This window comes from Phascolarctos cinereus, unplaced genomic scaffold, assembly GCF_003287225.1.
Source record: "Phascolarctos cinereus isolate Bilbo 61053 unplaced genomic scaffold, phaCin_HiC Scaffold_1;HRSCAF=81, whole genome shotgun sequence".
NCBI classification, from domain to species: Eukaryota; Metazoa; Chordata; class Mammalia; order Diprotodontia; family Phascolarctidae; genus Phascolarctos; species Phascolarctos cinereus.
The window spans coordinates 4,593,946-4,611,424 of NW_027555514.1; the positions used below are offsets into that span (position 1 = coordinate 4,593,946).

The following is a 17,479-nucleotide window of genomic DNA, read 5'->3' on the forward strand; positions in this document are numbered from 1 at the left end:
GAGCTGTCGGCAGGGGAATTTTGACTGTGATTATTCTCTGATTTAGCTGTTTGCTTTAATTTTTTTGTTTTGATAATGTTTGTTTTTACATTGCAAACATTTCTAGATTGCCTCCACCCTGTGAGAACTCTCTTATAACAATGAAGTAAAACTAAGACTAGTCACCTCCAAAAATGCATTCAGCCTTCCACATCTGGGGCACCCCTTCGCTTTTTTTTAGTGTTTTAAAAAGTTACTGGTAATCTGTGGCCTCATTTCTTACAGTACTCCCGCACAGTCGTGTACCATACTTTCCTGGGCTTTCCTCAATTGTTGGATCCTGCTTTGAGGGAAATATGGGTCACTTCTTACTAGGGGCATTAGTAAGTAAGACGGGGCCAGCAGTCCTGGGCCTCGTTCCCAGGGAGAAGCCTTGTTGGGGCTGCCTGAAGGAGGCGCCGGGCAGCATCGTCTTCCGTCTCTTGGGATGGCCACGGGCACTAAGTGAGTGGCCAGCTAGCACAGGTCTGTTGGCTTGTTGTCATTCTTTCAAATGTGCTAATCTCACGCTTCAGCTGCCTTTGTGATTGGAAGCTTGGCTTTCCCTTTTAATTAGTTCGAGACTGTTCTGGAGGATATAGCTTTTTTAAAAAAAATTTTATTAGTTTATTTTGATTTATCAATAATCACTTCCATATGCTTTTGAGTTTAAAATTTTTCTCCCCCTTCCTCCCCACCACCCTCCCCAAGATGGTGCACAAGCTGATGCAGGCTATACATTTACATTCCTATTAAACGTATTTTCACATTAGTGAAGTTGTAAGTAAAAATTAAAACCATTAGGAGGAACCATCAGAAAGAGGAAACAAAACTCAACAGAATAGGAAAAAAAAATGATAGCGATTCAACTTTCATAGTTCTTTCTTTGGATGTGGACAGCATTTTCCATCATGAGGCCTCTGGAGATATTTTAGATCCTTGTAATGCTGAGAAGGGCTAAGTTCATCAGTATTAGTCATTGCACAACATGGCTGTTATTGTGTACAAAGTTCTGTTGGTTCTGCTCACTTCACTCAGCATCAGACCATACAAGTCTTTCCAAGTTTTTCTGAAGTCAGCCTGTTCATCGTTTCTTACAGCACAGTAGTATTCCATTATATTCATATACCACAACTTGCTCAGCCATTCCCTAATTGATGGGCATCCTCTCAATTTCCAATTCTTTGCCACCACAAAAAGAGCTGCTATGAATATTTTTGTACATGTGGGTCCTTTTCCCATTTGTTTGATCTCTTTCGGATATAGCCCTAGAAGTGCTATTGCTGGATCAAAGGGTATACACATTTTTGTAGCCCTTTGGGCATAGTTCCAAATTGTTCTCAAATGGTTGGATCATTTCACAACTCCACCAACAATGTGTTAGTGTTCCAATTTTCCCACATCTTCTCCAACATTTATCATTTTCCTGTTTTGTCATGTTGGCCATTCTGATGGGTGTGATGTGGTACCTCAGAGTTGTTTTGATTTGCATTTCTCTAATCCATAATGATTTAGAGCATTTTTTCGTATGACCTATAGATGGCTTTAATTTCTTCATCTGAGAACTGTCTGTTCGTATCCTTTGACCGTTTATCAATTGGGGAAGAGGATATAGTTTTACCAGAGAAATTGAACTGTGTTGATTGTGTTCTCTTCATCTCTGGGTGTGCCTTTGTGACTTCTTTTCGAGACCAGTAGAAGCCATGTAAAATAGACCTTTCTTTTAAAGGTCAGAATTAGCGGAAGGACCCCCTTCCTCCCCTGCTGCTATTAATTGTTCCTCTATTTAGAATGATTGTCTTTTGCCTCTATTAACTCTGGTTTGAGATTGGATCTTTAAGCTTGGCCCCCAAGAACAAACTACATGCATCTGTTTCTGTGTTATCTTGAGAGGCCGCGAGGAGCCTCCGTCTTCTGTCTGTGAAATGGAGCCAGTCCTGGGTCATGGTGCTGTCCGATGATGAGGACTCTCAGGTGGGAGCTTCGGCCCGCTGTGCTGTCTCCACTGAGCCTGCTGTTAACCTACGGCCGCCGTGCTCGTTCAGGTCCCGCGCTTCCCTCCCTTTGCCTGTTGGGCTGTAGCACCCAGCTTGGCCCCCTCCCCTCTTTAGTGCGTCTCCTTGTCTGGTGCTCGTGGGCCTCTGCAGCCCTCTCTTGACAGCCCAGAGCCTGGCTCTGGGGAGCTATCTGCTGAGTTTGGTGCTGACGCCCAAATCTGTCTGCCCAACTCTGGTCCCACAGCCCCCGTCCAACACCTCCTTCCCAGGCCTGCCCAGGTCACCTTCTGCTAGATGTCACTGCACGGCCACCTCTTCCCCACCCTGCTTTGTTCTCTCCACTTTGTGCCTGCTTCTCCTTCCTTAGCCAGTGAGTTGTCAAGCGTGGCTCATGCATCTGGCGGCCTGGGCTAGGTTCTGGGCTAGTTGGTGCCTTCATCTCAGAACCCGGATCTCCTCACGCCTCATGTCTGTGGGGTGGGTCCTTGGCCTCTGCTGACTCAGCCTGGGAGCTCAGCACCCGTACCGCCACATGGACTTTGTCCTGGCTCTGCTAGTTGGTCTGCTAAGTCCCCAACATGAGGTGACTCTTGGGAATGATTCAGCTTAGCCTTATTGGGATGTGGGCGTTGGGCGTCAGAGAACTATAAACGATGCCGGCCTCTGACCTCTAACAGAGGCAGTTAGTGACTCCACCGTTGGTGTTCACTTGTCCCCCAGCTCTCAGCTGTAGCTCCGAGAAGCTATGGCATATACAGCAGCTGCAGCCCGCTAAACCTTGGCAGATGGGCTGAACTTGGTTGAGGGTAACCACGGGCCTCAGTTGCTAGTTGTCTTGGCTTTTGTCCCACCGCTCGACTTTGATGACTCTGGAAGAGAGAGAGGCTGACCACTTGGCATCACTTAAAACCAACTCACGCACAAGTCGAGGCATCACCCTGTTGCATGATAATCTTTTTATTTTAATCTGATTCACTCTTACTTTTTGCACATCAGCTGTTCTGAACCTTCTCTCTCATCACATTTTCTGTACTGTTTCCTTCCCTGTCTGGAGCCAGAAACTGTTCTCCCCCTCATCCCTCTGTTTCCTCCTTTGGTCTGGTTTCTGCTAAGGAAGTAGGTCTCGTCTTCGCCAAGACTGGCCTTTCCACTTGTGCTCTCGCCCTTTCCTGTCCTGTGTCCTCTGGGACTGTGTCCCCTTTCTCCTTTTCCCTTTTCATCTTATCTTCAATTCCTCTTTACCCACAGGCATTGCCCTATAGCTACAGGCATGCTTAGCTCTACCATTTGCCATCCCGCTGGGAGAAGGGGAGTGAGGGGGCACAAGGAACTTTGATCAGGCTGTTCCCTCAAGACAAGATCCAGTGCATCCTGTGCTCAGCCGCCTCGGCCAAGGTCACTGAGAGCCCATCATTTCTTCATTTTATTTTATTCTGTGTTCAATTCAGGGAACAAAACAAGCATTTCAGTAGCACAGTATGATAAAAAAGATGATTGCACATGGAACTGCAGATCTATGATATACAACATGCTATTCCCTCCAGATATATAACAAACTTACTTAAATTTTTTTCTCCCCTCCCCTGCCTTAGAGATGGTTACCATTAGTTACAAATAGGGATGTGTGTACACACACACACACACACACACACACACACACACACACACGTGTAAATTTCTTCTGTATTTCTATTTATCAGTTTTTTCTCTGGATGCAGATAGGATCTCTTTATGCATCCTTTATTTTTAATTTGTGTATTTATGATAGTTCAAATGACTTAGTTGCTCCAAGTTGTTGGGTTTTTTTTAATTTAAATTTATTTATTTTTAGTTTTCAACATTTACTTCCACAAGAGTTCGAGTTCCAAATTTTCACCCCATCTCACCCCTCCCCCACCCCAAGATGGCATGCATTCTGAATACCCCTTCCCCTAGTCTGCACTCTCTTCTATCTCCCCCCCCCATCCCTTCTCCTTCTGTTTTTCTGTAGGGCGGGATAGACTTCTGTACCCCATTTCCTGTATTTCTTATTTCCCAGTTGCATGTGAAAACATTTTTTAAACATATGTTTTTAAAACTTTGGATTCCACATTTTCTCCCTTCCTCCCTCCCCACCCACCCTCATTGAAAAGGCAAGCAACTCAACATAAGTTATACATGTGCAATTATGCAAAACACTTCCATAGTAGACATGTTGTGAAAAACTAACTGTATTTCCCTTAATCCTGTCCTGCCCCCGCATTTATTCTATTCTTTCTTTTGATCCTGTCCCTCCTCAGAAGTATTTGCTTCTGATTACCCCCTTTCCCAATCTGCTCTCCTCTCTATCATCCCCCTGCTCTCTTGTTTCCTTCTCCCCCTATTTTCCTGTAGGGTAAGACAGATTTCCTTGCCCAATTGAATGTGTATGTTATTCCCTCCTTAAGCCAGATCCTATGAGAATAAGATTCACTCATTCCCTCTTATCTCCCCCCGTTTCCCCTCCACTGTAGGAACCTTTTCTTTTCTGTTTTTTTGTGAGATAATTTACCCCATTCTACCTCTCCCTTTATTCTTCTCCTAGTATCATCCTCACTCATCCCTTAATTTTATTCTGCACATATGACCCCTTAATCTTCAACTCACCCTGTGCCCTATATCTATCTGTCTGTCTGTTATCTGTCTGTCTATCTATATCTATCTATCTATCTATCTACATATAATTTTTCCCCTTCCAACTACCCTAATACTGACAAAGGTCTCATGAATTATAAATATCATCTTTCCATGCAGGAATGTAAATAGTTCAACCTTAACAAGTCTCTTATGATTTCTCTTTCCTGTTCACCTCTTCATGTTTCACTTGAGTCTTGTGTTTGAAAGTCAAATTTTCTATTCAGCTCTGGTCTTTTCATCAAGAATGCTTGAAAGTCCTCTATTTGACTGAATGACCATTTTTTCCCTTGAAGGATTATACTCATTTTTGCTGGGTAGGTAATTCTTGGCTGTAATCCTATCTCCTTTGCCCTCCAGAATATTATATTCCATGCCCTGCAGTCCTTTAATGTAGAAGCTACTAAATCGTGTGTTATCCTGATTGTGTTTCCACAATACTTGAATTGTTTCTTTTTGGTAGCTTGTAATATTTTCTCCTTGACCTGGGAACTCTGGAATTTGGCTACGGTATTCCTAGGAGTTTTCCTTTGGAGATCTCTTTCAGGAGGAGATCGGTGGATTCTTTCAATGTCTATTTTGCCCTCTGGTTCTAAAATATCAGGACAGTTTTCCTTGATAATTTCTTGAAAGATGATGTCTAGGCTCTATTTTTGATCATGGCTTTCAGATATTCTAATAATTTTTAAATTCTGTCTCCTGGATCTATTTTCCAGGTCAGTTGTTTTTCCAAGGAGGTATTTTACATTGTCTTCTATTTTTTCATTCTTTTGGATTTGTTTTATAGTGTCTTAATTTCTCATAAAGTCACTAGCTTCCAGTTGCTCTATTCTAATTTTTAAGGAGGCATTTTCTTCAGTAAGCTTTTGGACTTCCTTTTCCATTTGGCCAATTTTGCTTTTTAGGGCATTCATCTTCTCATTGGCTTTTAGGTCCTCTTTTGCCATTTGGGTTAGGCTATTTTTTAAGATGTTATTTTCTTCAGTATTTTTTTGGGTCTCCTTTAGCAAACTGTTGACTTGTTTTTCATGATTTTCTTGCATCACTCTTATTTCTCTTCCCAGTTTTTCCTCTACTTCTCTTACTTGCTTCTCAAAATCCCCTTTGAGCTCTTCCAAGGCCTGGGACTGATTCATATTTTTTCTTGGAGGCTTTGGATGTAGGAGCTCTGACTTTGTTGTCTTCTTCTGATTGTATGTTTTGATCTTCTTTGTCACCAAAGTAAGATAATATAGTCTGACTCTTTTTGCACTACTTGCTCATGATCCCAGCCAATTACTGTGGGGGAGGGGAGCCTGGACGCCAGTCCAGGGAGTCCGGCTGTCAGTACTTACGCGCTTTGGAGACACTGGTGGGGGACATGCAAAGCCCATCCTTCAGTTTAGGTGTTTGAAGAAGACACAGACAGAGGGAAGCGTGGCCTGGCTGCACGGCTGCAGCATAGCCCAGATGCAGATGAGCCGAAGCCGTGAACAGTTGCCACGTTGGCACCAGGAGGGCGAGCGCGTGGACTGTGAGAGTCGAGGGAGCAGGGACTGTGTGGACATTCGGGCGGGGCAGTCGGAGGGAAGAGCCTGAGCCCTCAGCTCTCCTGTTGCTTCTGCTCTCTCTGCCACAGAGGGTGGTCTCTGGGCTGAGCAGGGGCTGGCCGAGATGGAGGGTACATGGCAGCGATCAGGTCACCAACTGCCGTGTGGTTCAGTTGCAGCAGGTCGGCTCTGGAGTCAGGAAAACTGGAATTTAGATCTGTCCGCAGACGCTCCCTAGCTGAGTGACCCTGGGCAAGTCACTTCACCCCAGTTGGCTCAGTTTCCTCATCTGTCAAATGAGCTAGAGAAGAAAATGGCAAACCACTTTCATAGCTTTGCCAAGAACACTCCAAATGGGGTCACAAAGAGTCAGGCACAATTGAACACATGCGAGTTCATCTGTATCTCAGCATCTGGAAATCACTGTCAGTTCTAATTTCTGAGTTGCTGTCAGGTGAATCTTTGAAAGATCATAGGAGAATGAGAAAGGGGCCTCGTAAGACTGGGCAGTTAGGTCGGGGGGTGGTACTGGACTTGAAGACCAAAAGACCCAAGTTTGAATCCTGCTTCAGATACTTAGTAGCTGGGTGTTTTGGGGTAAGTCACTTATCAACTCTGTGCCTCATCTTTCCTTTTGTATAAAATGAAAGGGGTCAGATACAACCAGAAAGGTCCCTGCCAGCTAAGATCTGTGATCTTAGGAGCCTATCACCACCGTAGCACAAATGTCCAATTTCCCAGAATTGGAATAAAATGGAGCCTGTAGACTGTCAGCTGATCATATTGGAATAAATGGCTACTGGACAACTAGCAAGGGAAATGGTGGTCCCAGAGAGCCAGCATGTCAGTGATTTGTCAAGAAGAGATTCTGCTTGACTTAGCGTGTTCCTTTATTACTTTGGTAGAAGCAGTTGGGCTGTTCTTGTGGAAAATCTGGCTCCATGTGGAGGCCAAAGAAGTGGTACAATTAGATGGATGTGGAACATGTCCAGCGGAGGGGCTTTTGTGGCTCCCTTAGTGGTTAGGCTGGATGGCTGGCATGTGGCTTGCCTCAGTCAGGTTCCAAAAAGCTACGGACAGGCTGGAAGACTGGGCCAGATCCACTCAGATTTAATCTAACTGGGACAAATTGTACACTAATATTCAAAAAAATCAACTTCCCAAGCACCAGATGGGGAGATGTGACTAGAAAAAAGACCTGGTGATTTCAATGGATTGTGAACCCCATAAGGGTCAGCAGGGTGCTGTTGCAGTGGTTTCCAACCTGGTGAGAGCACATCCCAACTCTTGGCTTCAGTTTTGTTGCCATGTTTTAGGAAGGACATTGGTGACCTGAAAGCATAAACAGGAGAACCACTTGGCTCTTAATGGCCATCTTAAGATAATGTCACCGGATGGCCTCGTGGTCATTGTGCCCGAGCAAAAAACTGATGGAGGTGGGGGGCCCATGATGGCCATCTTCAAATATGTGCTTAGAAGAGAGGTCGGAGTTGTTGGGCTTGGTCCAGACCTGGATCTGAATGAGGATCAGGAGAGGAGTGAGGCCTGTCTCTGAATGCCTTCCTTAGCAGTAGGATGGCTCCTGGATGGCTCCGGGCAGTATTGTAGAGAACACAGTTCTTCACCTGGGCCGTGGAGGTCCCTTCCAGGTCTGTAAACTGACCAGTGGAATTAGATTCTGTATGGGCCAGTGCCTTTAAAACTGCCCAGCCCTCTATCCAGGGGATCTCTTTAGAGAGATAGTTATTTAGCTAAGTGGATTTTCCGATTAATAAGAAATTCCTTTGAATTTCAGTCCATGTTAAATCATTTCTAAAATGTTAGGATATTTTCTTGCTTTAGTACCTTGGTGAAAATAATTTAATTGTGCTTTTAGGATGGAGATTTTTAAAAAGCCTGCAGTTATAACTGAACAGTGCTGTAAGTGCCAGTAGTGCAGAGCTCACCCAGACGCTCTTCTCTTCCCGACATCCTCCTGAGAAGAGCTTTCTTGTTGCCCTTTGTTCCTCCCTTTCCGGGGCTCCAGGCATGTGGCTTCTGGTTAATCAGGGTTTAATTGTTGCTTTTGACTTAACATAGGAAGTTTAAGGAGCTCATTACAGGCTGGAAATAGGAATCCTCCATTAGACAGCATCCTGAGAACGTGCTCACTCCAGCTCTGTCCACTGGTGCAGTTTTGTCCCCAGTTTGTCCTGTGACTTTGGGCAGGTCGTTTGTGTTTTATGCCTCAGTTTTCTCTGCTGTAAAATGAAAGGCTTAGGTGTTTCCCAAGGTCCTCTCCAGCACCCATGTGTCTTTGTGACCTTGTATTCAGACGACTTCCCAGACAAGACCACTTACCAAGGCCAACCTCTCCCCTGCTCAAGTGATCCTGTTCCATCCCATCTCTTCCAACGAATTGGCCCCTCTGTCTTTGGCACTGTCCCTTGTTTTCATTTTCTCCCTCTGCACTGGTTCATGCCTACAAACTCCTCCATCCTGAAAAAACTCTCACTTGATCCTTTCATCCCTGCTCACTATCATCCTGTTCTCTTCTGCCCTTTGTAGCTAAACTCCTAGAAAAAGAGGTCTACCATAGGTTCCTTTATCTTCTCTCCTGTCATCCCCTTCTTAATCCCTCATAATCCATCTTCTGACCTTCTTGTTCCACCAAAATCCTTTCTCCAGAGTTACTATTGATCTCTTAGTTGGCATCCAGTGGCCTTTTCTCAATCCTCCTCCTCCTTGACCTCTCTGCAGCCTTTGATACTGTGGGTCACTGTCTCCTTTTTGATACTGTGTTCACTCTGGGTTTATGGGGCACCCCCCCCCCCCCAGTGCTGGTTCTCCTACCTCTGACTGTTTCTTCTCTGTCGGCTTGGTGACTCCTCCTCCAGATCATAGCCTCCAACAATAGGAGTCCCTTAGGTTCTGTCCTGAGTCATCTTCTCTTCTCTCTCTATACTGTTTCACTGGGTGACCTCATCAGCTCCCGTGGCTTTACTTGCCATCTCTGTGGTTGCTTGTTTTTTAACAGCAGATAATAGGAAGATTACTAATAGCTACTGTATCGAGTGCTCTTTCAATTATATTTTAATGTTAGATTAATTTTTTTTTAATGACTAGTGCTTTAATGAGTTCATTCTGTGGTAGGAATGTCTGCCATATTAGAAAATGAACCATTGATTCCCCCACCCCCGAAGTAAGCCTGCTTGGGCATTTTTTGAACAGCACTTCCTTTGGAGAACAAATTCTGTGCAGTTTGTTAATGGTAAAAATGAAAAGATAGAGTGGCTACAAAAGTGAATAGATCCCAGATCAATGGATGCCTTTTAGGATTAAGGCACCACAGTCTTATTAGTAAAGAAAAAGAAAATACCTCTCTTTTCCAAAGAGAGTCCATTCTTGTCCATGTTGCATTACTTAGGGAAATTTTCTTTAAATATCTTCTTATTGTTTCTGCAGATACCGATTGAGCTGCTTTTTATGTTAATGAAAGGGTTTCCCAGTGGTTCAGATGTGTGAGTTTTGTATTCTGAGCATTGAGGCCCATTTATCTATAGAAAATGGAACCATATACACGTACAGGTTGATGGTTCAGAGGTGAAAGTGAGTATTTAAACACGTTGTTTGGTTTTGTTTCCACCACAGGCAGTGCTCAGAGTGTGACCAGGCAGGGAGCAGTGACATGGAAGCTGATATTGCCATGGAAACCTTACCAGATGGGACCAAACGATCACGGAGGCAGATTAAAGAGCCAGTAAAATTTGTTCCTCAAGATGTGCCACCAGAACCTAAGAAGATGCCAATCAGAAACACAGTAACTATCGTGGTTTTATTTTTAATTATCATTACATAAAACTGGGTGATATGTAAGAAACAAATGAGCCGGTCTCCTACGCCCCAGGAGTGGGAGCTCCTCACTCTAGGATTGGCTTCAGCCTGTCTGTGCTACGTTGATAGCTGGTGTAGGTCAGGGGGCCTTGCTGGCGGCTCAGGGGTGAAAGATGCAAGCGGCCTTCCTGCTTGGAAGCTTGTCTTTCTCCTTCTCCAGAACTTCGTTCTCCTGTTGGAATAGCAGTTGTGAATCCTACTTGTCCTCATCCGTGCCCGCTGTGTTTTAGATAGATGAAGTAAATTTGTACCAGCTAGTACACTTAGGTCTGTAGATACCCTAATACCCTGTAGATAACATGAAGGACACCCATACTCTGGGACACCTTCAGATATTGGAGAAGAGACCCCTTGGTGTTACCCAGATCCCTAAAGAAATACAAAGTGAGAACCTGGCAAAGTCCAAAGGCTGGATATTGCTGTTTGTGAGTATATTTACTTTTTATGCTTAATTTAAACATAAAAAAGAGCATTTCCATTTACCTAGCCGAACACAAAAAGAGGATCTGATAGGAAATTGTGAACTTCCATTTCATACCATTTACCTTGTTAAAGAGATGATAGTTTCCACATTATTTTCAAAAGCATACCTCTTCTGTCCTCTTCTGTGCAATTTAAAAACATTTCAGTGTCCTGATCTTTTTTTTGCTGTCAGTATTACTAAATGCCCTTCTGCTGGTGTAACCTGGCTCCTCCCCATTAAAAACTGAGAGAAAGAAGAGGGAGGGGCCCTTGTCACAAATGGTCTCCCCAGTGGCCACGTCCAGAAATCCTGTCAGTCGTATTCCTGTACATTCGTGTCACGGTTTGTTCTGCCATTCTGCCAATGGATGGCCACTCTCTTTTGCAAATCTTCGCTACAACAAAAATGCTTTCTATGAATGTTTGTAGATATGGGTGTAATGGGCTTTTTTTCCTCCAGATTGCTTACCGAAATCTTAACAAGGTGCAGATCATATTGAGGGTGAGGTGAGGGCTACCCAGGCAGTGATTTTTCCCTCCCCCTTTTCTAATTTGTTGCTTCTAGTCTCTTTAAAATATTCTGCTTAATGCATCATTGATTTTTTGAATAAGCAACTCATACATTTACAGTCTTTTTGACTAGCTCACATTTTCCCCCACTAATGAAAAAAGATGGCCCCTTCGCATGGGTCTTCTTTGTGTGCTCTGCTCAGTGTCAGACCTGTTGGATGCTGGATATCCGGCCCTCACTTCCCGTCTGGCTGGCCGTCACCGCTGCTTTCTTGGCCTCGTGTCCCCAGCATTCTCCACCAGGCATCGCACATCCTTTTAAATGCTGTGTGCCCATTTCTTCCTTCATTCCGATGTATTATGGGTGTAGCTTCACATGTTTTCTCTTGACTGCCTGTGATTCCATTTCCCTCTCTTTTAACTGAGGTGGTACCACCTGTGTCATTCTTGGGCCTAGGCCTAGGGCCCAGCTCTGGGAGCCAGAGCAGCCTGGAGCCCAGATGGGGAGGTCTGGGGAGAGTCAGGGCTTTCTTTGCATGACAGTGGTGGATGAAGGGTAGATGACAGCATTGGGCTTGGAGACTCATGAGGAGGCTGCAGTCATCACTGAAGGGAGAGGGTCAGGGTTCTAGTCGGCCCGGACCGTGCTTAGCAGTGTCTGGGTCAGTGGAGAGACTGGGCTGTAGGAAAGAATTGTTGTCAGGGAAGAAATAAGATCTGGCAGTGGCCAAAAAATGTGAAGTGAGGAAGGAAGAGGAGAGTGGGGGCGGGAATCCTGGATGAAGCCCTCGGAGGCAGACGGAGAGTTGCTCGGTGGCCTGCAAGGTGCTGCTCATCTTGGGCATACATGTTGTGATTGGTTCATTGTGTGGGGTGGGCATGCACCCTTTAGTTTTCAGCTCAAAGGCTCTGTTGGATCTGCAGATGGCAGCCACGCGATTTGTCATTAGCAGGTTCGTTTCAGATGTCTACCTTCCCGTCCTTTGGTGTAGCTCACACCTACAGGGGACTTGTAGGAGTGTTGGACCTGGACAATGTCTGACTTGGGGAGCATGCTTATTTTATCGGGAGGCTTTACGTCACTGGGCGATTATATTTTTGTAAAGGGAACTGACCCCACTAAAAGGGGCAAACTTGGGATGTGTGCTGTTTCTCTACAGATGAAGAGAATTTTTCAAGGCCTCACCCATTTCAATGTATACGTTTGGCCGCAGTTGCTTCTTGTCTTGGGATGATTTGCTTCCATTACAGTAGAATGTGAATATCTTGAAGGAGGAGGCGGGTGTCTAGTGCGAGGCCCTTACGTGCTTCAGTGCTCTGGTAAGGGAGTGTGCTAAAGCATCCCATCGTCTTCTGTAATTGTGGGGGTACTCGGTTCTGTGGCTAAATTATTTTTGTCATTTTTGTGGTCTAGGAAGCATACGTTCTTTCTTTGGAGTCAGCTCAGATGGATTAAATTTTCAGTTGATCATTTGTACCTTGGAAAGTTACAAATCAGGGCTGATTGATTGTTTTGTTAATTGTCTAGTCTTAAGAGATTCATGGAGGAAATGAGAGTGATGCAGATTCCACTTAAAAGTATGTGCTAGGTACCCCCTCCCCCCCAAAAAATAAAGCTGATCGTTAAACATTTACCAGCACAACCCTATTTGGGCCCCATAGCACTTTCTAGAGCCTCTTTATGCATTCTGAGAACTGGGTCTTTCTGCCTCCTCTGGGGCTCAGCGTGAAGGCCCAGCAGCCCTTGCTGTTCCTGCTGGCTATGGCAGAGGAACATTTAAAGTCTTCTTTCCTGAAAATGAGGGTGTGATTAAAAAAAAAGGAGAGGCCCCTTAGTAAAGGGACTCCAGCTGCCATGTGGTGCCTTAGGATTTTCCTTGGGAAAGGCTAAGTCTGGGAGATTCTGTGATAAAGGGTGCAGACTGGAAGGATTGATGCGTGGGACTCAGGGAAGGGGAAGGTCTCCTCAATTTGGAAGTGTCACTAGTGGCTTGAGACTGTTGGAGATCTCCTTTCTCAGTAGTGGTCACCTCCCGTTTGGGGAGGCAGCCTAGATCATCCTCCCTCGGGCTCTCTTTGTAAGTGTGCTGGTCCCATTGCTTCAGTCCTTGGATGTGGCTGTATGGAAACGGCTTCCTGCTTCATCGTGAGAACGTGCAGACTCCCCAGCCCCATGGAGCTTGTCCAGTGGGGCCTGTGTCCCAGAGATTTGCTCTCATCCACCCCTCCAGTGTTCCTCCATTCTCATCCTTCTCTTCGCACTTAGAGACCTTCCACCCATGTATAACCAGTTATTCCTGCAGGCCTCTCTCCATGGCCACTGACATGACTGTCCTCATCTTGCGCATTCTCTGCCCCTTCGGATGTGCGGTATTCAGAGGGCTTTAGGTTGGTCACATTAGCCTTCTTCGTTTGTCAGAAAGTACTTTGGATGCTGAATTCACCAGCCCCAGTTTGTTAGTATTACAAATTAGTCTTAATGACAATTATTTGTGGCCATCTGCTGAATGAACACAGTGATGATGCTCGGTCTGATGCCATAGCACCTCTCCTCAAAGGGAATGCTGACTCTGGTGTTGGGGGATTCTCGGGGGCAGGATATACCAGCTGTTAGCTCCTCAAAATGCATTGACTTTTTGCTTAATTAATACAGTGATGCAACGTATAACCTTGGCCTGCCGGTATATTCATTCCCTACCCTTCTGGTCTGTCCCAGGGGCTCTGGAGTGGTTCTCTAATGAGGGTCTGGTTTCAGTGCTCTCCCTCCTCATGTCCACTTCCTGCCTTCCCGGGCTGCTCTCAGCCCTTCCCATCCCTCTTGGCCACGGGCCCTCCCTCCCTTCACTGGTTTCGGTTTCTGTGTCTGTGGCTTCTTTGGACATAGCTGGTGGCATGTTGTCTCCCTTGTTGGAATGTGGGCTCCTGCAGGGCATGGACTGGTTTCCTTTGTAGCCCTGGGGCTGGGAACCGTGCGGGCACACTGGAAGTACTTGATAAATGCTTATTGACTGACTTAAGAATAAGATATTTGCCTTAATGTGGTCCTGGCTTCATTTTGGTTTTGTGTGTTCTTTGAAGTGGAATGTATCTAGGTTACTAAGGAGGCCCATTTGGGAAACAACATTTTTATTAGACATGATGATAGTAATTTGATAAATAATTATCATGGACTAGTGTTGAAATGATTTGGCTGACAAACTGGCCACTTTTCTGCTGTTCCACCTGCCTGGTTTTGGGGACTCAGGGGGTTGCCTTCCTGGGGTTATGGGCCTTTTCAAGCTTTCCCTGTGCTTCCGGGACATAAAAAGTCAGTCTCAAAGCCCCTTTTGTGAGCAGTCACGCACGTGTGTGTGTACACACACACACACACACACACACCCCCACCAACAGCTCCTCCCCCCCAACAGTAAACTCCCACAGTTAGTATTCCTAGCTGAACTCTCTGGTGCGGGGAGTGGAGTTGTCCAGCTGTTTGGCTCTGGTCTCTGACATGAATGCTCAGGAGGTGCCTTCTGGTGATTGACATTGGTTTTCTTGCCTTTTATTTCAGCATTTTTCTTGACATTGTTAGCATACATTAAATTAGATAACCTAAACCATACAGCCAGTTGGCAGGCCTGGAGTAGTTTTTACTTTGGGTGCTAACCGTTCCATCTGCTGTCTTTGAGTAGCCACCAGAAAGAAACAGATGGCATTTTATTCTCACTCTATTTAAATGTGTTCCATTTTTCTTCTCAAATGTTTTGAGAGCCCCAGTTTGTGCTTTGCCTTCAATACTTCCATAATTAACAAACAAACACCAGTGGCATTTTCTGTGGGAGCCAGTCCATGGTGAAGGAAGTGCTGGGTACCTCCACCAAAGAGCAGCTGGCCGGTCTCTGAACCGTGGTCTTGTCTTCTACGGGCATGAAACTGGAGATCTTGGAGCCTGCCTCTGGTCCGTAAGGTCGACCTTTATTCTCCTCATAGCTGTGAGGAGAGAGAAGCTTGCCCATACTGAAGCATTTCCTTCTCTTAAATATCAGTTTGATGGAGAAGGCATTCCTGGGGTCATAGCTGACACTTGAGGGCTTCCATCTGGTTATACACAGTTGATTGGCCAGCAGGAAACAGTGCCCAATGGAGAGTGAGGTCAGCCGGACCTGTGTGGCTTTTGGGGGCATGAGAAGAATGCTTGGTGACTGACCCCTTTAGTGCTATTTCTGGTCCTGTGAGGAGTTGTTCTCTGGCCTCGGGGACACCAAATGTTACTCTTAAGTTCAACAAGTCCGGATGTAGATGCTTGGAAACATTAACTATAGCAACCTAGGAAGTGGTGGCTGGCCTGGGGATCAAAAGAGTACTCATCATTGTAACAAGTTTGATGAATTTGGCATTCTGAGGTGTGACACTGAGATCAAATGCTAGGTCAGCATGGGGAAGACCTTGTTAGTTAATGAATCAGTGGGTTATTGGTGCCAAAATATTACTGAAACGGGCAGCACGTCATGCCTTTCTTTGAGCTACATCGAGCAGAACGTGGCCCTGTTCAGATTTAAGGAAGCCAGGAGGCAGAGCCTTCGTGGCGTGGAGAACAGCTGGAGAAAATGCCCCGAGGCAGGAGATGGTGGAGCTTGTGGGAGGAAGGCCAAGGAGGCTGCTGTCACTGGGTCTGGGTCACAGAGCGCATGGGGGGGTGTAATGTCTAAGAAGACTGGAAAGATGGAAGTGAAGCAGGCAACGAAGGACTCTGAGCACCAAGCAGAGGGCTTTGTATTTGATCCTGGAGGTGGGGTGACAGGGAGCCTGGGAGGGGGGGCGGGACATGGTCACACCTGTGCTGTTGTAGTAGTGCAGGTGGGACGTGATGAGGAGAGAAAGGGGCACATTCTAGAGATGGTCTGAAGGACCGTCTGCAGGCCTTGGCAGTAGAGTGGATATGGGCTCATGCAAGCAAAGGGGTCAGGTTGACCATTGGGTTTGGAGCCTGAGGGCTGGGGTGGGAATGGCAGTTTCCTTGATAGCGGTAGGGAAGTGTAGAGATGGGGAGAGGTGGGAGGGGAGAATGAGCTCGATTCTGGACACGTTCCATGGTACTTGTAGCTCAAGATATCCAGTAGACAGTTGGAGATTGGAAGTAGAAGTGAGCATAGAGGCCGGGGCTGCTTCAGTAGATTTGAGAATCCTGAGCATAGCGATGATAACTGAATCCCTGGGAGCTGATGAGATCATCAAGAGCTCTATGGGACATGTTCGGTTAGTGGACAGGACCTGGATGAAGGGGAAGGGAATGAGCATTTATGTAGCCCTACTGTGTGTCAGGCACTGTGCTGAGGGCTTCTTATAGATATCATCTCCCTTGGTCTTCACAACAACTCTGGGAGGTGGGTGCTGTTACCCCCATTTTATAGCTGAGGAAACTGAAGCAGACAGAAGTGAAGTGACTGGCCCAGGGACACACAGCCAGTAAATGCCTGAGACTCGATTTTAGCTCGGTCTTCCTGACTCCAGGCTCAACACAGTGGGCACTCTGGAGCTGCCCGGCTGCCTCTGGAGGATCCATAGAGGAGACATGAGAGAGAAGGGGGAGCATGAACAGTGTCAGCAGCTGCAGAGAAGGCAGAACGGATGAGGAGGGAGGAAAGCCCAGTCATTGGGCTTTGGCAACTGAGAGTCCTTTGTAACTTTGGGCTGAGGGAGTAGACTGGGAGGCAGGTAGAGAGCACTCAGGCAAGGATGGGGAGACATCCATGTATGGGAAGCAGCCTCTTCAAGGGTGTAGCCACAGGAGGCAGGAGAGACGGGTTGAAGATGGGCTGGCCTGGGCATGTCTGTGGGCAGCAGGGAAGCAGCCAGTAGATAGGGAAGGATTAAGATTGATGAGAGGGGGGTGACAGAGGGCAGGCCGGAGAAGATGGGACCAAATGACATCCCTTATGTAGGTAGAGAGAGGCTTGTGAGACAAGCCAAGAAGGTGGGTCGGGCTGGGGAGGGAACTCTCAGGGAATGGCCTCAATTCTCACAGTGAGAATGGGGCTGAGAGCCAGAGGAGGTTGGGAGCGGAATGACAAGGTGCAGAGGAGAGTTAATAAGGGAGTGGGGGAAGTGTGCCTGGGGGCAGTGAGGGCCCATGGGCCCTCTCGTCCTGGGGTCAGGGTTCACCAGTGAATGAAGACTTCTGCTTGTTTTCACTGACCTTAGTGACACAGCCGAGGGGCTCAGGTTCACAGGGCCCTCCTTGCATTCCCTCAGTAAACTTTTCCACTGGTCTCATTTATGTTTCATTTGATTTCACCAAGTTAGGGACCTTTGCCGTCACTGTGAAGGATGTGGTGAAACTTGTACACTTTGTATTCTGCAAAGTGAATGAGTTAGTGGTGGTGTCTGGACCAAGCTGGGCCTGCATTTTGATGGGAAATGCAAGGCTTTTTGGAATTCGGATGGATTTAGGAAATTTCA

The 17,479-nt window shown here is 46.2% G+C and overlaps 1 protein-coding gene across 6 annotated transcripts in view; it reads left to right on the forward strand.

The window, feature by feature from the left end:
• PHF14 (PHD finger protein 14) overlaps positions 1–17,479 on the forward strand; it is a 174,904-nt gene that overhangs the window by 61,048 nt on the left and 96,377 nt on the right. For all 6 annotated transcript variants that reach the window (XM_021000090.2, XM_021000091.2, XM_021000089.2 and 3 more), the window contains one exon: positions 9,827–9,995. In XM_021000090.2, the coding sequence (XP_020855749.1) occupies positions 9,827–9,995 (169 nt within the window). The remainder of the gene's footprint in view (positions 1–9,826; positions 9,996–17,479) is intronic.